Source organism: Podarcis raffonei, chromosome 3 (assembly GCF_027172205.1).
Source record: "Podarcis raffonei isolate rPodRaf1 chromosome 3, rPodRaf1.pri, whole genome shotgun sequence".
NCBI lineage: Eukaryota > Metazoa > Chordata > Lepidosauria > Squamata > Lacertidae > Podarcis > Podarcis raffonei.
Window position 1 is genome coordinate 16,216,298 of NC_070604.1, and position 23,429 is coordinate 16,239,726.

Consider the following 23,429-nt stretch of genomic DNA (forward strand, 5'->3'; position numbering starts at 1 on the left):
CAAAAAGCATATAAAGAAGAAAGGGGGAAAACAAACAATCTCCAAAACATATTAAAACAGATATGATAAAATCCTTATAATATGTACACAGACGAATCTTATCTCAGTAGGCTTTCCTGAGTTGGGAGGCTTTTAATGCAAACTTCACTGCAAGAAGCATGACTATATAGCATAATCTTAAAAAGAAAACAGAATACAAGATAACACTTGTAGCAGAAAGCAAATTGGGGTGGCTCCATAATTTGGTGTTACGTGCACATGTTTGAAATGCAGAAGGTTCCAGTACTGATTCTTGGCATCTCTGGTTTGCTGTTGGGGAACCTTTAAATTTTTGGAAAGTCTCTGCCAGGCTAAATAAACCAATGATTTAACTCAGTATATGGCATCTCAACATGTCCATAGGCCCTTAATTCACGTATCCACAATACAAAGTGCTTGAAATACGTTTTTGTTTTCATTTCATCAAGCATCAGATATTTTATTTTTTGCACTCAGGCTCGACAGTTTGCAAAGGATAAATACATCATCATGCCCTTTTGAAAACAAAACCAAGATTATAATTGTATTCTTTTCCATTCTTCTTCAAATGAAAGCCAAGGTTTAAGTGATATTTAACAAAAGTCTCCCAGCAGTCTTACTTTGAAGATTACATCTTTCACTGCAATGCAAACTTTTTATCACACACGGACGCACTTCCTAAATTGCCATTCTAACATTTTCCCAAATGGGGGGAACACCCAAACATTTGGGAAAGCACGGCATTAGGTTCAATGGAAACATTAGCTCAATTTTTGCACCATGCACAATCCCATTTCAATTTCCACAGATCTGTGTCCAAATGAGAACTTGTTATCCTTCAGTAGAACACTTGGGATTTTATATAGAATAGCAATGCTTAAATATACAATACCTTAGCATCTTCGGTGCTTTCTGCTACCATATACGTGAAGCTGATGTTCACCAGATCTGTGCCGCTACAGACACAAACTATTTTCCCTTCAAGTTCATTTTCTGTCTTGCCAACAGCCTCGAGAGCAGCTAATATTTTTGGATCCTGTTAGAGACAATGAATGCCTTGTTAGACGTCCAGAGCTAAAACAGAAAGGAATTTTGTTCGCTTCCCCCACCTCAAATATTTAACATGTAAACATTTCTTATTCACCTTTGCTAAATATTTTTTTTTAATCAGTGCTTCAAGTCCACAGTTTGAAAGCATTCACGGCACAGCTGAGTATTTGTAATACAACTAATAATAATAATAATAATAATAATAATAATAATAATAATAATTTATTATTTATACCCTGCCCATCTGGCTGGGTTTCCCCAGCCACTCTGGGCAGCTTCCAACAGAACACTAAAATACAATAATCTATTAAACATTAAAAGCTTCCCTAAACAGGGCTGCCTTCAGATGTCTTCTAAAACTTTGGTAGTTGTTTTTCTCTTTGACATCTGGTGGGAGGGCGATCCACAGGGCGGGTGCCACTACAGAGAAGACCCTCTGCCTGGTTCCCTGTAACTTGGCTTCTCGCAGGAGGGAACAGCCAGAAGGCCCTCGATGCTGGACCTCAGTGTCCTCAGAACGATGGAGGTGGAGACACTCCTTCAGGTATACTGAGGCCGTTTAGGGCTTTAAAGGTCAGCACCAACACTTTGAATTGTGCTCGGAAACGTACTGGGAGCCAGTGTAGGTCTTTTAGGACCGGTGTTATATGGTCTCAGCAGCTGCTCCCAGTCACCAGTCTAGCTGCCGCATTCTGGATTAGTTGTAGTTGCCAGGTCACCTTCAAAGGTAGAACCACGTAGAGCGCATTGCAGTAGTCCAAGCAAGATGATGTCACAAAGGCCTTGTTCCAGAAGGCGGAAACTTTATATGCCACAAAGCTGGTGGCAACTTGTTAAAATTCAACCTTTAGAAGCTGACACACCATGATTCTAGGTTATTTATGAAGATGCTCTTTAGAGGCAGGATACCGCAATCATATTTCTGGAAAAATGGAATCAATTTCCAACGACTGTTCTTTTGCTCAATTGCACTTCTGGTTTTCCTTTCCACAGCATGATGGTTTGCATTTTCATAAAACATGGTCCAGTCATAGGTCAACTCTCTAAGCTATGATCACCGTTGCAGGTCACACCTTTTATAAATGGCACTGGGGGCAGTGTGACATATGGCTGACTCTTATGTTTACCATGTCTTCAGAAGATTGTGTTTTGCAACCAGTTGCAGAACTGGTCGGCCTTGTTTCTGCCACTTCAACAACCTCAGGAAGGTTAGGGGAAAAGAATTAATTTTAAAAAAACTACAAATCTGAAAAACAGATTATCACCCTGTAGTCTGCATGCAAGCCAGAACTGAAGGAATATGTAGATTGGAGATTTCTTGTACAGACCCTATCATGTTACTCTGATGTAAAGAGATTTCCAGTTTATCGCTTAAAATCAGGAAAGCTCATTTGCATGGCAACATCTTCTTGTAGATCGGAATGCCAATGAATGAATACATTAAACCCTTATCTTAATAATGGCCATACATTTTTATAAGTGTTTGATGGCTCTCTGTTTGAAGTTGTGTCTAAAATTTAATTGGAAGAAAACTTTGGGGAAGCTTCACCCACAAAGACAGCATTTTTCAACCCTGCTAATTGAAATGGTGAAACTTAAGAACATGCTTAAAAAATGAAATTTGACGGAACTTAAAAACACTTAACTATGGCCGGAATTTTTAGGCATTTGTGCCATATGCTGAAGCTTTGGAAGAAAATTGAAGTTGTTGTTTTAAAGACTAAAGGGGCCGTCGAGGAAGCTGGGTTTTCAGAAGTTTTGTTGATAGCAACCTTACAAAGTAAACTCCACGACCCAAGTCAACACTTATTGTTTAAGACAATACCATTAAAGAGAATTACAGAAATACCTTTGGCACGGCTCCAAAGCGAATACTATTGATCAGAGAACATTCCAAAACTTGCCCTTCCTGGAACGACAAAGGAAACAGGAAAATCTCAAGGGTTTGGTTATAATAAAGATCACATTAAAACAGGTACTGTAGCAGAAAGCAAAGCTGGAGTAGAATTCGCAATCGCAGTTAACACAAAGAAGTGTATTCTGTTCATTTCAGTTCAAGCATACAGATCAAGGTGATTTCACCACTTCAATGTGAATGATGTGATGAAGTTGATGATGGTGATATAATATAATTTTGGCTACAAAGCTACACATATTTAGCAACTACACACCACACCCAAGTCCTTTCTCCTCCATTTTGTGTCTTCACATCAAATGCACAGAAAAGGTGGGATGAATCCTGAGAGAAGGTCACAAGAAGGGAACAAAGATGGGCTGTTGCTATGCTCCCATAACAGCTGCCAGCACAGAAGTGGGTGTAGAGAGACTAGCAGAGAAAGGACCAGGATTACATATCCCCAAGGCCATCGCCAAGCCATCAGCACTATAGTAATACAACTCTCTGCGTATTTTTCGCTCTATAAGACACACTTTTCCCCCTCCAAAAATTAAGGGGAAATGTGTGTGCATCTTATGGAGCAAATGCAGGCTCCATGGCTTCAGCGAAAGCCACATGAAACCTCCGGAGGCTTCGTGTTGCTTTTGCTGAAGCCAGGAGAGCAAGAGGTATCGGTGCACACTGATCCCTCTTGCTCTCCTGGCTTCGCTTTGCTGGAGAGGCGCTGCACAGCTTTCCCTCTCTGCGCAGCGCCCCTTCAGCGAAGCGGAAGGAGAAATGGAAGGGGCTCCATTTCTCCTGCCGCTTTGCTGAAGAAGCGCTGCACAGAGAGGGAGAGAATTTTTTTCTTGTTCTCCCCCTCTAAAACTAGGTGCGTCTTGTGGTCCAGTGCGTCCTATAGAGCAAAAAATATGGTACATCCCATTTTGTAACTCTGCAAACACAGTTCTGCTCAGCAAATCTCTCCTCCTTACAGTAAACAAATGGTTGCTGGGAAAGAAGAGGTGCCCGAAATATTGTTCCTCTCCCCAGTTAACTAAAATAAAGGGGGTGGAGTGGGGTGGAGGTACATAATATGTGCTTCCACTTGTGGATTTCCCTTTAACAAATTAACTGTGAGATCCTACGCATGTTTACTCAGAAGTAAGTTCCACTGTGGTCCATGGAGCTTTACTCCCTAACAGATGCTTTGGGGATTTTCTGCCCAAGGTCCTGGTATTTAGGAGTTGTGTTTCATGATGGAACAAGCAGCAGTTTGCTTTATCACAAACACACATTCCACATTTCAAAGATCGGAGAGGTAAGTACTCCAGAGAGAAAGTCATCATATTGAAGTCATTGCAAACAGTACCTTTCCTTCACTTTTCCATGTGATAAAGAAGCCAAATTCATCCACTTTAAAGAGACAGTTTGGTTCAAAGACGAAAGACTCCTGTCGACAGGCAAAAAGAAAAATATTCAGTGCTTCAAGTTAAATAACAGCTCTACAGAGTATCAACCTCCATTTCTGTTTGGTTCAGAAACAAAATATTTTAAAACTCATAATGCCCCCACAAACCACTATGTTAAATATACAGAGACCCCAAAAGACACGCCCTACAACTAGGACTCAATTCACACAGCACCAGTTCAGGGCTAATGTCCCCTCTTCTTACAGATGTTGCAACAGAGGCATCAGTGAACAATCATTCTCCAAATGACAACTGCAACATCTTACCCAGACTTCTTAGGCTTGGGGCAACTCAAGTGACTAGGTAATCAGCTATACAACTGCAAATAAAACATTTTAAATGTGTTGTGAAGTGCAATATACAAATGCGACAGTAGATGGAGATAGTGCGCTATGCAAAATTCAAAATATTTTTTCAAAACTTTTTTTTAAAAAAGAATTTCCACAGTGTTTTTATGTGTGTGTAGATTCCACCTAGGGCAGGCCTCATCCAAATAACCTGCATGGTGTCTTATAGGCCTCTCTGGTTCGGTTGGTGACCCAGCTAAAAAAAACCCCATTGGGACAGGAATAGCTAAACCTTTGTTCGCTGCACTCTGGTAACCTCTAAGCGAGGTTTCTGTAATACATTAAGCATAGGGCTGCCTTTGAAGGTGGTTTGGAAACTGTAGAATTCAGCAGCCAGACTACTGGCTGGGGCAAGATGGGTCTGATCACGTTGACAGCAATCTTAGCATGGCTTTACTGGCTATTGATCAGTTTCCAGGTTCAATTCAAAGTGCTGGTTTTGATCTTTAAAACCTTATTCAGCTTGAGGCCCTGGTACATCAGCAACTGCCTTTCCCCACATGAAGTGGCCCAAATACTGCATTCATCTTCTGAGGCCCTTCTCCAGCTGCACTTTCTGAAGGAGATGCTGAGAGTGGCAATGTGAGAATGGGCCTTTTCATTGGTGGTTCCCCACTTGTGGAAGGCTCTCCCCAGAGGAGCAAAACAGGTGTCATTAGTTAGGTCTGTAGCCTCTTTTATGCTCTTCCTTTTAAGTAAAGTCGTACCTCATTTGCAGCCTGGATCCATTCCGGAGCCCTGGCCACTAACCGAAAAGGACGCAGGGCAAAGTCCCGCATCTGCGCATGTGCAGGGAGCGGTTTGCGCTTCTGAGTATAAGCAAAGCACGATTTAGCGCTTCTGCACATGCGCAAGCGGCAAACCTGGAAGTAACCCGTTCTGGTCCTTCTGGGTTTGCTGCAGATGTTCACCAGAATGGACGCTGGACAAGGTGGACATTCGCGGAGATATTACTGTATGATGTGCAAGCACTTAAGAACTTGTTTTATCTCTGTTTTTAAAATTTGGTTTTACAGTGGTACCTCGGGTTAAGTACTTAATTCCATACATTAACAGCTCAAGTCGCATACCTGAAGGGTGGAAGTTGAGTATAATTGCCCCAATATATAAAAAGGGTGATAAGAAAAACCCTGCCAATTATAGACCCATTAGTTTGTTAGATGTAGCCTCCAAACTATATGCCAGGCTCCTTCTTGGGAGACTAGAAGAATGGGCAGATACAAATAAGGTGATATCTGAAGTCCAGGCAGGTTTCCAAAGAGGGAAATCCACATTGGACCAGTGCTTTGTGCTGAACTTTCTGCTATGTAAATACATCCATAATTTAAAGCAAAAATTATATGTTGCTTTTATCGATCTAAAGTCAGCTTTTGATACGGTCCCAAGACACGCATTGTGGCAAAAATTGGAAAAGACAAATATAGACCTCCGTCTATTATTTCTCATTAAAACATTATATACTGACACATCAATACAAGTAAAGGTGGATCTGGCTGGCCATTTCACCACTAGAATTAAGACCATTACTGGAGTCAAACAGGGGTGCATTTTGGCACCTTTCCTGTTCAATTTTTATATTAATGACATGGTTAAAGAACTGGAGGGACTACAGTTTGCCCCTGTCACAATTCTTGACCAAAAACTCTCAGTTTTAATGTATGCTGATGACCTAGTACTGGTATCTAGAACCCAGGTGGGCCTGAGACGGCTGCTTGCAAAATTAAGTTCATATTGCATGAGGAATGCTTTATCTATAAACTATGATAAGACGCAGGTCATTGTATTTGGGAAGCGTTCTAAAAAGTATGTTTGGCACCTGGATGAACACATCATAAACCAAGTAAATACGTTTAAATATCTGGGATTGATTTATTCAGAAATGGCATCTTGGAATACACAGTACTTAATTCGTTCCAGAGGTCCGTTCTTAACCTGAAACTGTTCTTAACCTGAGGCACCACTTTAGCTAATGGGTCCTACCACTGCCGCCGTGCCACAGGAGCACGATTTCTGTTCTCATCCTGAAGCAAAGTTCTTAACCAGAGGTACTATTTCTGGGTTAGCGGAGTCTGTAACCTGAAGTGTATGTAACCCAAGGTACCACTGTATTTTTTTCTTGTCATTGCTATTTTTATCCTGTATGTAAGTCATTTTGAGGCATTTCGGTGTCCTGCACACTATATTGTGATACAGTGGTACCTTGGGTTACAAACACTTCGGGTTACAGACTCCGCTAACCCAGAATTAGTACCTCGGGTTGCAAACTTTACCTCAGGATGATAACAGAAATCATGTGGCTGTGGCGCGGCGGCAGCAGGAGGCCACATTAGCTAAAGTGGTACCTCAAGTTAAGAATGGTTTCAGGTTAAGATCGGACCTCCAGAACGAATTTAGTTTGTAACCAGAGGTACCACTGCTCAGGGCCAGATTTAGGTTTGATGAGGCCCTAAGCTACTGAAGATAATGGGGCCCTTCATATGTCCTTTGTCAACAACAAATTGTCGCTTTTTTGTGTTGAATATATGCTATATGGTAATTGATGGACCTAATAGGTATCTAAAGCCATTTGCACATAAGAAAATATGTATTTTATCAAAGCATTTTTTCTCTTTGGATTTTTTTGGGGGCTCCAAGAGAGTGGGGCCCTAAACTATAGCTTGTTTAGCTTATACGTAAATCCAGCACTGCCTCTGTTCACTGGTGCCATGCCAAAGTGAAAAGCATCGGTGCATTTCTAAAACCAGCTGAACTTCTAAGTTTAGGAGACGGTATTTGCTTGGTGGGCGTGTGCATAAACTGAGTGGCGAAGAGTCCTTTTGCAAAGAAGAAACTGGAGTAAGCCATACTGTTCCTCGGTCGTTTATTTGCTGCCACCATGAATGTGGGAGATAAGATCTCTGGCTGTCTTGGCAGGCTTTAATATTTAAAAATATCTTTTCTTCATTTCAAGAGATTATGGAATGAAGCAAAATAATACTAAAGGGATTTGGTGGGACTTATTTTTTGTTTTATTATCGTCTCGCTAAACAGAGCTTCCAGCTAATCTATAGTGCTTGATAGATTAGCCGGAGGTTCTGTTTACATGAAGTTTGCTAAGGCATCGTTTGAGCCCCGCAAATCTAGTTAAACAAATCCATTCCTCAAAAAGACTGTAGATCGCATGATCAAATAAAAAGGAAACAAGCTAGAAATGTTCTCTTTTGCAAACACAGTATCTTCCCTCCCACATTCCTTGGAGCTATCCTCTTTTAAAGAGTTTACAGATATGGAAATTATATTGAATGAGCTTGCAATAAGTGTGTCTTGCTGGAAATGAATAGCCAGCATTCGAAAGATGTTTGCTGGTCTGAACTGAGATGTAACTGGGCTGGTATCCTTTTCTGGCATCCATTACACTGCTGTCTGGCAATGTGTGTTGCCCCCCCCCCCCCATATTCATTTCTCAGTGGGGGATGCACAAAGCTGGTAACAGAATTAAACTGTTGTGATTTCCATTTTCCAAAAAAAACCCCACCCCAACCACAGGCTGTCTCGCCAGAGTGGTGCATGCTCTAGTTATCTCTCGCTTGAACTACTGCAATGCGCTCTATGTGGGGCTACCTTTGAAGGTGACCCGGAAAGTATAACTAATCCAGAATGCGGCAGCTAGACTGGTGACTGGGAGTGGCCGCCGAGACCATATAACACCGGTCTTGAAAAACCTACATTGGCTCCCAGTACGTTTCTGAGCACAATTCAAAGTGTTGGTGCTGACCTTTAAAGCCCTAAACAGCCTTGGTCCAGTATACATGAAGGAGCATCTCCACCTCCATCGTTCTGCCCAGACACTGAGGTCCAGTGCCGAGGGCCTTCTGGCGGTTCCCTCACTGCAAAAAGCCAAGTTATAGGGAACCAGGCAGAGGGCCTTCTCGGTGGTGGCACCCGCCCTGTGGAACACCCTCCCACCAGATGTCAAAGAGAAAAATAACTACCAAACTTTTAGAAGACATCTGAAGGCAGCCTGTTTAGGGAAGCTTTTAATGTTTAATAGGTTATTGTATTTTGGTGTTTTGTTGGAAGCTGCCCAGAGTGGCTGGGGAAACGCAGCCAGATGGGTGGGGTATAAATAAGAAATTATTATTATTATTATTAGTCAATGTAAATCATTTAATATGGTGGAGAGCATGGCTTACCTGCAAGTAAGCAAAATAATAACAAAAATAGTAGCAATGGAAGGGTTTTGTTGCTAATTACGCACTCTCTGCCCCAAGGTCCCAAGGCAGGTTACAGTAATTAAAATGAAATGTTAAAAATAGTTTAAAGCAATTTATAAATACTGAAACAAGGTGGGTCCTAAAAATATATATGTTGTGATAAGAGCTAATTGTGCACCGTCGCCTTTGCAATGTCAACAAATGCCCAGAGATATATTTTTTTTTGGCAAACAGAGGTTGCAATTCTATTCACATTTACCCAAATATCTGCACTGACGTGTATAGGATCGCACTGCTAATAATTCAATTCTAGTCTATGATTGGGACCTGGTTATTCAGCACTGCAAAAACAAGGGCCAGATTCAAAAAAGAGGAATTTTTGAAGCATCCCTTGTTCTTTCCACTCTTAACATGTGCATGTATTGCGTCAAATTCAAAGCCCTAGTAATGAACTGGAAGAGTGTATTTTCCCATGCTGTTCACTGTGGTTTTGCAAACACGTGAATAAGTAAACACAGAAAAACGTTCTTTATTAATATTATTTCTAACAAGGTATGCACACTGTTCCATCACTTCCCTGCGTGTGCTGATGATTTGCATTCACTGCGTACAACTGTGGCAGCTGGATGTCATTTGACTTTAACGCTCCCATCAGTCCCAAACCATTGGACATGTTGGCTGGTGCTATTGGGAGCCGCAGATGTAAGGGCTCTATAACCCTTTTAGACCCTTGTGCCTCACTTAGTCAGCTTAGAAAAGGCAGCACATGACATGGCAGAGTGTGGCCCATGAGTTTCATGTCAAAGTCTACTTGCAGTCTCGGCCCAGTATACCTGAAGGAGCATCTCCACCCCCATCGTTCAGCCGTGACACTGAGGTCCAGCTCCAGGGGCCTTCTGGCGGTTCCCTCCCTGAGAGAAGTAAGGTTACAGGGAACCAGGTAGAAGGCCTTCTTGGTGGTGGCACCCGCCCTGTGGAACACCCTCCCATCAGATGTCAAGGAAATAAACAACTACCTGACTTTTAGAAGACATCTGAAAGCAATCCTGTTTAGGGACGTTTTTAATGTTTGATCTTTTATCGTGTTTTTAATATTCTGTTGGGAGCCGCCCAAAGTGGCTCAGATGGGCGGGGTATAAATAACAAATTATTATTATTATTATTATTATTATTATTATTATTATTATTATGCCCCCCCTTGGTCTGTTTCAATGTTTCGCTCTGGGGTAATATTAAGGAAGTTGCCTTACCTCTTCATATCTGTCAAACACGGCTCCATCTTGTAGAAAGGATGGAACTGGCTTCTGCCAGTTAAATTCATATGGCTTTGCCATTATATAGAACTGCCACCCTGAAACAAAACAAGCAAAAGTGAGGCAAGTGGAATGTAAAACTGCAAAGACTAGGATGAACATCTTATCTCGCCTGGTAAGGAAGCACAGTTTGGTTTCTGACCAGAGAATAGTTTTTTTCAATCTCTTTCCCCTATTATTATTATTATTATTATTATTATTATTATTATTATTATTATTAGTTTTCACATATTACATTACAATACAAATGTACCAAAGCCAACACTATTTCCTCCCCATCACCCCATACATTTACATTCCTATTTCATCAATCCATCATATTATTCTTTTCTCCTTCCTCCCACTTCCCCCCGCCCCCACTCGATTTCCTCCACATTATACAATTTACAATAATCTTTGCATTCTACGACCTTCTCAAATCATCTATATATTCTTATTATCTTTCCTTACTTCCATCCAGTACTTCACATGTTAATCTAGGCATATTAGCATATCTTTTTTTGAGCAATATTTTGCCACATATTCATCAAAACATTTCCACTCCTTTTTAATTTTTGATTCGACTGATTTCCTATTATAGCAGTTAATTTTGCCAAAATTACATATTAATTTAGTTTACAAATCCATTCCTCCTTTGTGGGTATAGTTTGTGACTTCCACCTAGCAGCAATCACTATTCTAGCAGCTGTACTTGCATATAGAAAAATCCCCCTCCCCGTGGTATCTCATCATCTATCAATCCAAGGAGATAGGTCTCTGGTTTTTTTGTTATTGATATTTCAACATCTTCTTTAGTTCTTCGTGTACTACTATCCCAAATTTCTTAATTTCCTCACACCTCCACCACATATGTATTGTTGTTCCTAGTTCTCCACCACATCTCCAACAGAGGTTGGATTTCAATTTGTATATCTTTGCCAACTTAACTGGCATTAAGTACCACCTATAGAAGATCTTTACAAAATTTTCTTTAATTGTATATGAGGCAGTAAATCGTATATCCTCTCGCCAGAGTTTCTCCCATTGCTCTAGATAGCTTTTAAATCTCTGTTTAGTTTACTGCCGATTTGAGTTTTTTATTACACTGAATTTGTATATCGCCTGAAGATCACAGGGCAGTTGATAATGTAAAAATAAATAAATGAAAACACAAAATACATAATAAAGACAAAACAAACAAAAGCAATTAACACCCTTTCCACAGGGCCATGGGATGTTAATGCTTTCTTGAAGAGAAATGTTTTCGCCTGGTGCCTAAAGATATGCAATGAAGGCTCCAGGCAAGCCTCCCTGGGGAGAGCATTCCACAAACAGGGAGCCACCACGGAAAAGGCTCTTTCTCGTGTTGTTACCCCTCAGACCTCTTGAAGAGGAGGCAAACAAACAAGGGCCTCAGATGATGATTGCAGGGCCTGGGTCAGTTCATATGGGGAGAAGTGGTCCTTGAGGTATTGCTTTTAAAATGTTTTTAATGACTTGTTTTTCTCTGCATTGGTAAAATGTTAGCATTTCTTTTAATTGCTCAGAGTTACAGTCAAGTGGTTTATACATTTTTGGGGTGGGTGGAGGGGAATTGTTCTACCCGGCAAGCCAAAATACTTCTGCTGACAGAACATGCAACATGGCGCAGCTCTGAATTCTTCCTATGGCCGCTGATTCAAATGAGTAAAAAAAAAAGGGTTGAACACAACCCTTTGCCTTTATTAACAACCATGTGAGAAATACCTAAAACTCACCAGGCCACATTTTATTAATGGCCAGGAGAAGTGATACAATTACCGTATTTTTCGCTCTATAGGTCACACCGGACCATAGGACGCACCGGACCATAGGAGGGGGAGAACAAGGGGAAAAAAATCTCCCCCTCTCTGCTCAGTGCTCCTTCAACGAAGCAGCAGGAGAAATGGAGCCCCTTCCATTTCTCCTCCTGCTTCACTGAAGGGGCGCTGCGCAGAGAGGGGAAACTGTGCAGCGCCTCTCCAGTGAAGCGAAGCCTGGAGAGCAAGAGGGATGGGTGCGCACCGACCCCTCTCGCTCTCCAGGCTTCAGGCGGCTATCCGCAAGCCTTTGGAGCGCAGCGGGAACTCCTGCTGTGCTCCGAAGGCTTGTGGATAGCTGCCTGAAGCCCCCAGAGCGAAGCGGGAGTTCGCGCTGCGCTCCAGAGGCTTCAGACTTCAGGCACTCCTGCTGCGCTCCAAAGGCTTGCAGATAGCTGCCTGAAGCCTCCGGAGCACAGAGGGAGTTCCTGCTGCGCTCCGGGGGCTTCAGGCGGCTTCAGGGAAAGCAACACAAAGCCTTCAGAGCGCGGAGGGAGTTCTCCCTCTACGCTTCGGAGGCTTTGCATTGCTATCACTGAAGCCAAGGAGCCTGCATTCGCTCCATAAGACGCACACACATTTCCCCTTAATTTCTGAAGGGTGAAAAGTGTGTCTTATATGACATGGACAAGAATTGACCAAATTTGGGTAACTAGAGGGCTGGCTCCGAAGATCAGAAAAGTGGAAATTTGCCCTAAAACTTGCTCCGACCACAATGCTGTGAAGATGGAAATGAAACTAACACCAATTGGTTCCTTTAAGATGGAGGATGAATGACACTTTGTTTAGGAACGAAGAAGTGACTAAGAAGGCCCAAAAACCTTGAGAGATTATTTTGAGATAAATATGAACACCACTGTTGAAAAAAGAGTAATCTGGGACGCAAGCAAAGCGGTTATGAGAGGATTTCTGATACAACAGAATGCAATTAAGAAGAGAGCTCAAAATGAGAAAAAAGACAAAATTCTGGAGAAAATAAAGGAAGGAGAGAAGAAACTGAGAGTGAAACCAAAGTCGCAGGAAATCCTGAAAGAGATAAAGTTATATCAAGTACAATATATGAAAATGATGAACCAGGAAATAGAATGGAAAATTAAACAGATGAGACAAAAGACATTTGAATCGGCAAATAAATGCGGAAAACTGCTGGCTTGGCAAAAGAAAAAAAGACAAAAACTTAATACCATTACGAATTTGGAAGTGGAAGGAAAGAATATACAGAATCCAGTGGAGATCAGAAAGTGCTTCCAGAGGTACTTTAAACAATTATATACACAGGAGACGCAGAAAGAAATGGACATTGACCGATTTTTGAAAACAAATGGACTACAAAAAATCTCTCAAGAAAACAAGTTAATGTTGAATTACAAAATAACGGAGCAGGAGGTAGAAGGGGCCATTCAGAACATGCAATTAGGTAAATCCCCAGGACCGGATGGTTTGACTTCAAGATATTATAGATCCCTGAAAGAATGGTTATTACAACCTTTAAAGGAAGTCTGTAATGAAATATTGGAAGGGAAAAGGGTACCAGAGTCGTGGAAGGAAGCTTATTTTACTTTTTTTTTTTTTAAGGAATATTTATTAAATTTTCCAATTTTTTAAACAAACAAAACAAACAGAAACATTAAACACAGGCATAAAATTCATAAACCATACTTTTAAATAACAAATTTCTCAGACCTCCTCATACTTCTCCTTCTTGTATCCCAATTAAGATTATTTGTTCAGCAAATCCTTCATTTAAAGCATTACAGCTTATAACATTACCTTATTTTTCAAACCCTTTCTTTTCCCCATCTATGTTCTTATATATTATTGCAGCTAGAAACCTCTCAATTTCAATCCAACACCATCTAACTTTCTTAAATTTTACAATGTTTCTGTAAATAGTCCTTAATTTTTTTCCAATCTTCTTCAGCCGACTCTTCTCCCTGGTCACGGATTCTGCTCGTCAATTCTGCCAGTCCCATACAGTCGATCATTTTCATCTGCCATTCTTCCAGAGTGGGTAGATCTTGCGTCTTCCAATACTTTGCGATGAGTATCCTTGCTGCTATTGTAGCATACATAAAAAAAGTTCTGTCCTTCTTATTTTAAGCTTATTTTACACTTATACCGAAAACAGAGTCTGAGAAGACACAGCTTAAGAACTACTGCCCCATATCTTTGCTTAATGTGGATTATAAAATTTTCGCAGATATTTTGGCTAAAAGACTAAAAAAGGTACTAGTAGAAGAAATTCATAAAGATCAAGTGGGCTTTCTCCCGGGCAGACACTTGTCTGACAATACGAGGAACATAATTAACATTCTAGAAAAACTACAAGTGAACATTTATACCAAAGCAGTTCTGATATTTGTGGACGCGGAGAAAGCCTTTGACAACATTTCTTGGAGTTTTATGAAGAAGAATTTACAGGGGATGGGGGTTGGTCAAGGTTTTGGAAATGGTATAGGTGCAATTTACTCAGAACAAAAGGCAAAATTAATTGTGAATAATGTAATGATGGAAGAATTTAAGATAGAGAAAGGAACACGACAAGGTTGCCCAATCTCTCCATTGCTTTTTATATCGGTCCTGGAGGTCCTTTTAAACATGATTAGAAGGGACCAATTGGTTAAAGGTATACAAGCTGGAGCTAAACAGTACAAATTGAAAGCATTTGCTGATGATTTGGTATTGACACTACAGGAGCCAGAATCTAGTACTAAAAGAGTACTGGAACTAATTCAAGAATTTGGTCAGGTAGCGGGTTTTAAGTTGAACAAGATGAAAACTAAGGTTTTAGAGAAAAATCTAACAGTGACTGAGAGAGAGAGAGGTTTCAGAAGGAGACAGGATTAACACTGGTTAAGAAAGTGAAATACCTAGGGGTTAATATGACTGCTAAGAATGTGAATTTATTTAAGGATAACTATGAAAAATGTTGGATGGAAGTGAAAAAGGATTTAGAAATATGGTCAAATCTGAAGCTATCATTGCTAGGCCGAATTGCTGTGATCAAAATGAATGTATTGCCAAGGATGCTGTTTTTGTTTCAAACATTGCAAATTTTGGATAAAATGGATTGTTTCAAGAAGTGGCAGAGAGATATTTCTAGATTTGTCTGGCAGGGCAAGAAGCCTCGAATAAAATTTAAGATATTAACTGATGCTAAAGAAAGAGGTGGATTTGCCCTGCCAGACTTTAAACTTTATTATGAATCAGCCGCTTTTTGCTGGCTGAGAGAATGGCTGCTTCTTGAAAACACTGACGTGTTGGACCTAGAAGGTTTTAACAATGTATTTGGGTGGCATGCATATTTGTGGTATGATAAGGTCAAAGCACATAAAGCGTTTAAAAACCATATTGTTAGAAAAGCACTGTTTAATGTTTGGATAAGATATAAGGACTTGTTGGAAAATAAAACCCCAAGGTGGTTGTCACCAATGGAAGCGAAGGCTCAGAAAAAGCTCAATATGGAGGCCAAATGGCCGAAATATTAGGAAATTTTGGAACAAGAGGGAGATAGATTAAAACTACAGAGTTTTGAAAAACTAAAAAATAGCGTGCGAGACTGGCTCCATTATTACAAAAAAAATGGCTTCCAGGTGGAAAAATCAAAATTGGAAACAGAACTGTTAGATCCCAAAATTAAGAATTTGTCAAGAATGTATAACTTGCTGTTGAAATGGAACACTCAGGATGAAACAGTGAAATCAGCTATGATTAAATGGGCACAAGATGTTGGACATAATATTATGATGGCTGACTGGGAACAGTTATGGACCACAGGTATGAAGTTCACGGCATGTAATGCCTTAAGAGAGAATATAATGAAAATGATCTACAAGTGGTACATGACACCAGTCAAGCTTGCAAAAAATTATCATTTGCCCGATAATAAATGTTGGAAATGTAAAGAGACTGAAGGTACATTCTTTCACCTTTGGTGGACATGCCCAAGGATTAAGACTTTCTGGGAGATGATCTATAATGAAATGAAAAAGTTATTTAAATATACCTTTCTGAAGAAACCAGAGGCCTTTCTCCTGGGCATGGTTGGCCAATTGGTGCCAAAGAAGGATAGAACTTTCTTTATGTATGCTACAACAGCAGCAAGAATACTTATTGCAAAGTACTGGAAGACACAAGATCTACCCACCCGGGAAGAATGGCAGATGAAGGTGATGGACTACATGGAACTGGCAGAAATGACTGGCAGAATCCGAGACCAGGGAGAAGAGTCGGTGGAAGAAGATTGGAAGAAATTTAAAGTTTATTTACAGAAACATTGTAAAATTAAGGAATGTTAGAAGGATGTTGGAATGAAGTTATGTGGCTTTAGCAGAAATGTTATAAAGGATTAAGTAAAAATAGACTGTTAATTGGTGAAAAGAGGGAAAGTAAAGTTACATTATATTAAGATAAATTATAGGACAAAAACTGGGAAAGATGGAAAGGATTTGCTGAAATAGCTAACTGAACTAGAATACAAAAAAGGGAGGTGTGAGGAGGTCAAGGAAACAAGCAAATGAAAGATAAGTTATGGGAAGGTTCGTTGTGTTTTTTAATTGTTTCTATTTTTCTTTTTTTCTTTTTTTTCTTTTTCCTTATTGTGATGTGTTGTATTGTTTTTGCTTAATTTGGTATTTTCTCTTTTTTCTTTTTGTAACCTCTAAAACTTTAATAAATATTACTTTTTAAAAAAAAGAAAAGAAAAAGTGTGTCTTATAGAGCAAAAAATACGGTAACTATAACATCACCAAAGCAGAGCATGAGACTCTTAATCTCAGGGTTGTGGGTTCGAGTTCCACGTTGGGCAAAAAGATTCCTGCACTGCAGGGGGTTGGACTAAATGACCCTTTGGGTCTCTTTCCGCTCAATGATTCTATGTTCTCTGGCAGAAAACACTCCCACTTGGATTGGGAGTTTATAAATACGCCTTAACCCAAATGAAAAGACTCAATATAACACTAAGTACTATTTATTCCTGGTCCTCCTTTTCAAAAAGAAGGATAACAAAGAGTATTTTCTAAGTAAAGCACATGGCTAGAAGCCAGAGAATACGGATAGCACAAGAAGCCAGAGGGGTTATACATAATTTACTGAACTTGTGATCTCATTATACAAACACTGTAATAAAGGGAGAAAACACAAATCAGCTTGGCTTTGAAATCTTCATGAGAAAGGCTACTAGAGCACAGAATTTTCACATGAATGGACTAATAAGAGGTTCAAAATTTCACAACAGCCTCTCACAAACTGTTTTGAGCAAATTGTATTAGAAAGACTGAAACACACACACACACGGCTCTCTCCACAGAATTTAAACACACCCTTTTCTGGTTTAGGAGAAGGTTGGGAAGACAACGAGATTGGAATTTTAACTTGAAGAAGACCCACCCACCCATACATACATATGGAATGATGGGATTTAATAAAGACATGGCTTATCAGCTTAAGCAAACTCGTCAACTTCACAAAGTTATGATTTAGATTAGAAGTTAGCAAAGGAGTTTTTGTGTTCCTTGGAGACAAGGCAGCCAGTGCAGACACATGACTCTGCCTACTAATAAAAAATATCTCAGACCTTTAGAGAAGGGCAAAGGAAATGATTAAAAATGTGAGAGCACCATCTCTAAGCTTTAATGTCAAGCAATTAGTATTGAAAGCAGATACATGAACAAACATGTACAATTAAAAGAGAGACAGATTATTATTGAACCCTCTTTTTTTCCTCTCCCCACCCCCAATCTACCTCCTCCTCAAAATTCCTAGGGGATGATCTGATCTCTGCCAGAGGCATTATCTAGACCCAGTTCTTCAGTTATTACTTTTTTTTAAAAAAAAAACCAGAATCATATTTCTTCAATTTCTTTTAAGAGTGTATTGGTAGCAATTCCTAGCATGATTAAGTATTAGACAAAGTCAAACTTTATTAAAATCACACCTGATTTAATACCACCTTTTTGTAGCAGTGCAGCAGTTTATTGCACTTTCTAAAGAAACTAATATGCATATGCACTTCTATTGCATACTTTTATGACAACTGGCCAAAATATGAGAGGATTATAAACATTCAAGTGCACAGAAGTACTTGCGAATCCTTCTGAAGGAGGTTTCATTATAGTCTTAAACCCTTGTCCCAGAACTCAGTTTACAGTCATGATTCATCATAGCCTTGATTTTTTTTCTTTTCTTTATTAGTTTTAAATGAGAGAGGGGGCAGTTGCAGAGAGCACAATGTACACACAAAAGGGGTTGCCAACCTTTATGGATCAGTAGACACATTTCAGATTTTGTGTGAGAGCTAAGGTGCTAGTCACAGCTTACTGGGTGGGTGGAGAAAGCAGAAACACAAAATTATAGAGAGACAGCCACCCCCAACAATCTTCTGCTATGTCATGGAGTTCACACAATATTGATTTCACACACATGCACACACTGTTGCTATCGAATAGCAAAAGGGAATCTTCCTCGGTGCCAGGAAAAATACACAAGGTGGCCACACACATTTCACAGAAATTGCTTAGAAAGCACCTGCACATTTTGCCCCATAATATTCTTTCTTGGAGGGCTACTTACCTATTTTTCTTTAAATGAAAGCTCAGAGTCTGGGGCACTTGCCCAAGTGTGACAAAGAAAGCATTCACAGTCGCCAACTTGGTGACCCATGGTCCTAGGTTTTCTAGCTAAAGCACTGCATGTGATAGGGCTGGGGAACACCTTTATGAATTGGGACCTTGGGGAGCCACTGTCAGACAGATTAGATCATGGGTTGGCAACCTAAGGCCGGGGGGCCGGATGCGGCCCAATCGCCTTCTCATTCTGGACCACGGACGGTCCAGGAATCAGCATGTTTTTACATGAGTAGAATGTGTGCTTTTATTTACAATGCATCTCTGGGTTATTTGTGGGGCCTGCCTGGTGTTTTTACATGAGTAGAATGTGTGCTTTTACTTAAAACGCATCTCTGGGTTATTTGTGGGGCATAGGAATTCGTTCATTTATTTATTTTTCAAAATATAGTCTGGCCCACCACATGGTCTGAGGGACGGTGGACTGGCCCATCCATGGCTGAAACAGGTTGCTGACCCCTGGCTTAGATAATTGGACCAATGTTCCAGCTAGCATTAGGCACCTCTATGCATTCATAAACCTGTATCTAGCTATATCAATATTTCAATATTTCTGGTCCCCAGCCCTCCAATCCATCCAGGGTGTTTGCTCTTATACAACCTGAGCCCAGCCAGAAAATGATTTCTGTGTGTGAAATTTGTTGGATGTGGGTCACTCGCAAGCGTGTGTGTGTGCTTGCTGCTGGAGGGGAATATCAAAACACGAGTTGTTTTCTACATGCTATGGCCCTTTCCTAAACATTGCATGAACATCTTTTTATTTTCCTCCAGAATATTAGCTTAGGGACAGCTGGCCACAGTGAAATGATGAAATGAACTATTTATCTGCAGGTGAACAGAAAGCTTGCAAAAGAAAAGCAAGGAGAGAAATACTTGAATTTCCAGGGAGAGAGGGAGAGAGAGAGAGAGAGAGAGAGGAAGGAAGGAAGGAAGGAAGGAAGCAAGCAAGCAAGCAAGCAAGCAAGCAAGCAAGCAAGCAAGCCAGTGTAGAGGAGTCTGGTTGGCTGCAGCCCACAACCATCAGTCCTTACAGAATAAGGAGAATGTCCCTCTCACTGATTTCTTCCTTAACTCTAGGCAAATGCTGACTCTTCTTCAGTTTGATAAACACATTCCCTCAAAGTGGGTAGCATTTTAAAATGTAAAGGGAAGGGAGTACAATTTCATCTTCATCTCCTCCCTTAGCACCCATTTCATTTTCAAACTCTGTCCTCATCTCCCTGCACCTGCAAGCTTGTATTAGAACTGGAGCGCACATAACATTTCCAACAGGGATGCCATTGGAAATGATGATGACCATCAAACACAAGCACCAGTGCCTCCCTGATCTATAACATTTTAAAGTCCATATGGTACTCTGATATGCAGAGTACCATGGTACTCTGAGATTTCACCTCAGATATGCAGATGACACAACCTTGATGGCAGAAGGGGGGGGGATTAAAGAACCTTTTAATGAGGGTGAAAGAGGAGAGCGCAAAATATGGTCTGAAGCTCAACATCAAAAAAACTAAGATCATGGCCACTGGTCCCATCACCTCCTGGCAAATAGAAGGGGAAGAAATGGAGGCAGTGAGAGATTTTACTTTCTTGGGCTCCATGATCACTGTAGATGGTGACAGCAGTCACGAAATTAAAAGACGCCTGCTCCTTGGGAGAAAGGCGATGGCAAACCTAGACAGCATCTTAAAAAGCGGAGACATCACCTTACCAACAAAGGTCTGTATAGTTAAAGCTATGGTTTTCCCAGTAGTTATGTATGGAAGTGAGGGCTGGACCATAAAGAAGGCTAATCACTGAAGAATTGATGCTTTTGCATTATGGTGCTGGAGGAGACTCTTGAGCATCCCATGGACTGCAAGAAGATCAAACCTATCCATTCTTAAGGAAATCAGCCCTGAGTGCTCACTGGAAGGACAGATCATGAAGCTGAGGCTCCAGTACTTTGGCCACCTCATGAGAAGAAAAGACTCCCTGGAAAAGACCCTGGTGTTGGGAAAGATTGAGGGTACAAAGAGAAGGGACAACAGAGGACGAGATGGTTGGACAGTGTTCTCGAAGCTACCAGCATGAGTTTGACTAAACTGTGGGATGCAGTGGAAGACAAGAGTGCCTGGCATGCTCTGGTCCATGGAGTCATGAAGAGTCGGACACGACTAAATGACTAAACAACAACAATGGTACTCTGGGCATCAGCCTGGTGGCCAGCCAGTGCACTTTGCTGTGGCAGCAAAGGCCACTGTTAAAATCTACCTGTTGCAGGTAATTAAAGGGGGGGGGGGAGAGACACATTCAAAAAATATGATAAAATGCGGACAAAGAATGCTATGGGTGGGAGTGGGGGAAACTAACATGCAATAATCCTAACCCAGATAAAGAAAGCAAGGGAAGTGGTTCACCAATAGCCGAACTACAAGTGATGCTAAATGTGGCTCTGTCAATCATGCCAGGAGTTTCTGTTTACAGTGGTACCTTGGATTACAGACGCTTCAGGTTCTGTAACTCCGCTAACCCAGAAATTATACCTCAGGTTAAGAACTTTGCTTCAGGATGAGAACAGAAATTATGCGGCAGTGGCGTGGTGGCAGCAGGAGGCCCCATTAGCTAAAGTGGTGCATCAGGTTAAGAACAGTTTCAGACTTCCAGAACAAATTAAGTTCTTAACCCGAGGTACCACTGTATTTCGTTTAAGCATGGAGGGCATTGTTTACTGGGCCCAAAGCAAGCATGGAGGGGAACCCTACTTTCTCCAACCATGATCTCCAGGAAGACCCTCCACAGACACACACACACACACAGAGAGAGAGAGAGAGAGAGAGAGAGAGAGAGAGAGAGAGAGAGAGATTGCAATAAGTGATAGGGAAAGGTAAAGGGAGCCCTGACCATTAGGTCCAGTCGTGGTGGACTCTGGGGTTGCGGCGCTCATATCGCTTTATTGGCCGAGGGAGCCGGTGTACAGCTTCCGGGTCATGTGGCCAGCATGACTAAGCCGCTTCTGGTGAACCAGAGCAGCGCACGGAAACGCTGTTTACCTTCCCGCCAGAGCAGCACCTATTTATCTACTTGCACTTTGACGTGCTTTCGAACTGCTAGGTTGGCAGGAGCAGGGACCGAGCAATGGGAGCTCACCCCGTCGTGGGGATTTGAACCGCCAACCTTCTGATTGGCAAGCCCTAGGCTCTGTGGTTTAACCCACAGCGCCACCCGCGCACCTAAGTGATAGGGAAAAGGCTACCAATTTTCCCAATGGGAGCACCCCACATCCTTAGGGGAGATTGTTGCTAAGCTTGCAAATTTCTCAGAAGGCTGTTGTGAGCATACAAGGATGGAGAAGCCCTGCAGGCCCACCTGAGTCACTTGAAAGAAGTAAAAACAAAACGACAACCCCCCACAGAATTGTGTTCATTGTCCACTGTGGAACTGTGCAACTACAACAGACATAACAAATTTCCAAGAAAAAAATCATTTTGGACTAGTCTTCAAAATACACAAAACCAATCTGTGTTTTCTGCCTCTCTCTCACTTGGAACTGTCCAACAGAGCAGCCATGCCTAAATTTATTTGTCAGAAAGTCTGCACCTTGTTTGTGGGGAAAGTGTTTGCCCTTGGCTACCGTTCTCCTTCCTCTCTCCTTTTGCTCAAGAAATAGCAAGCGAGGCAATGCTGTTCAATATCACACTTTTTCCACAGTGAAAATGCGCTCCTGACATCTTTATAAATGTGTTGAGATCCCACGGCAGACTGAAGTGCGAGGAATACAAATTGTATGCCGTGCAGTCCTTCGTTGCCGTGCAACCGGGAACATACCCCGGTGCAGTGGGAAACAAAACAAAATGAATAAATAAAAGCGCCAATGTGAACGTTACATAAAGAATTTTTTAAAAAAATCTCATATACTCAAAAATTAGTGCACACACCCCTATTTCTTAAGCTCAGAGAAATAACAGGATGTTCCTCCGTAATGGCATAAAATACAGAAGGATGTGGAACAAGTTTTCTCTGCAGGAAGGTAGGAGCATCTTAATCAAACACAGAGCATCATAATCTCCAACCATCTTAAGAAGAATTTTAATTCTCCAGCAGCTGCTTATTTTGCTTACGGAGAAGCTCAAATGCAATTATAATTGTGATAGCCTTAGATAGGAAAAGGTTCACTCCAAGCTAAAAATAGCTAACCCCACCAAGTTCACCCATCACTCAAATTCAGCCTGATGCATGACGCCTCTAAGGGCACACACAGCCCACAACAGAACTGCCTCTATAAAGAGCATGTGAAAAGATATGATAATTTAAATAGGAGGCATGGTAATCCTGTATTAAGCAAACAATCCTATATCACCACTACCTTGTTTTAGTATGTTTTATTGCCTAGGTAAGAAGGCCTCTGCACAGCTCAGTCTCTCTCTTGCCCAGCTTCCGCAAAATGTGAAAGGAACTGGTCTATGTTTGGAAAAACTCATACCAAATCAAGCAATGAACAGACAAATAAAAAGGTAGAAACCTGTTTCAATCGGATAACCCTTTAGCTTTTAGAAGTCCACAATAGATAGGATGGCAAATATGAAGAAACAGAAACTGATGGTGATAGGCATAGGCAAAGAGGCTGAATGAGTTTTGTTCCGCCTCCCCTTCTTTTTCTCAGCCTTTTTAATATCTGCTCGACACTGTGGAAGACTGGAGAAGACAAACTGATTTCCACAATAACTAATACTGTAATTTG

At 41.1% G+C, this 23,429-nt stretch overlaps 1 protein-coding gene across 13 annotated transcripts in view; it reads right to left on the reverse strand.

Moving 5' to 3' along the window:
• Window positions 1-23,429, reverse strand: part of PLCB4 (phospholipase C beta 4) — a 208,693-nt gene that overhangs the window by 81,349 nt on the left and 103,915 nt on the right. For all 13 annotated transcript variants that reach the window (XM_053380664.1, XM_053380670.1, XM_053380668.1 and 10 more), the window contains 4 exons: window positions 10,207-10,307; window positions 4,317-4,397; window positions 2,918-2,977; window positions 911-1,054 (listed from right to left, as the gene is read on the reverse strand). In XM_053380664.1, coding sequence (XP_053236639.1) covers window positions 911-1,054; window positions 2,918-2,977; window positions 4,317-4,397; window positions 10,207-10,290 — 369 coding nt within the window. In that variant the 5' untranslated portion in view covers window positions 10,291-10,307. The remainder of the gene's footprint in view (window positions 1-910; window positions 1,055-2,917; window positions 2,978-4,316; window positions 4,398-10,206; window positions 10,308-23,429) is intronic.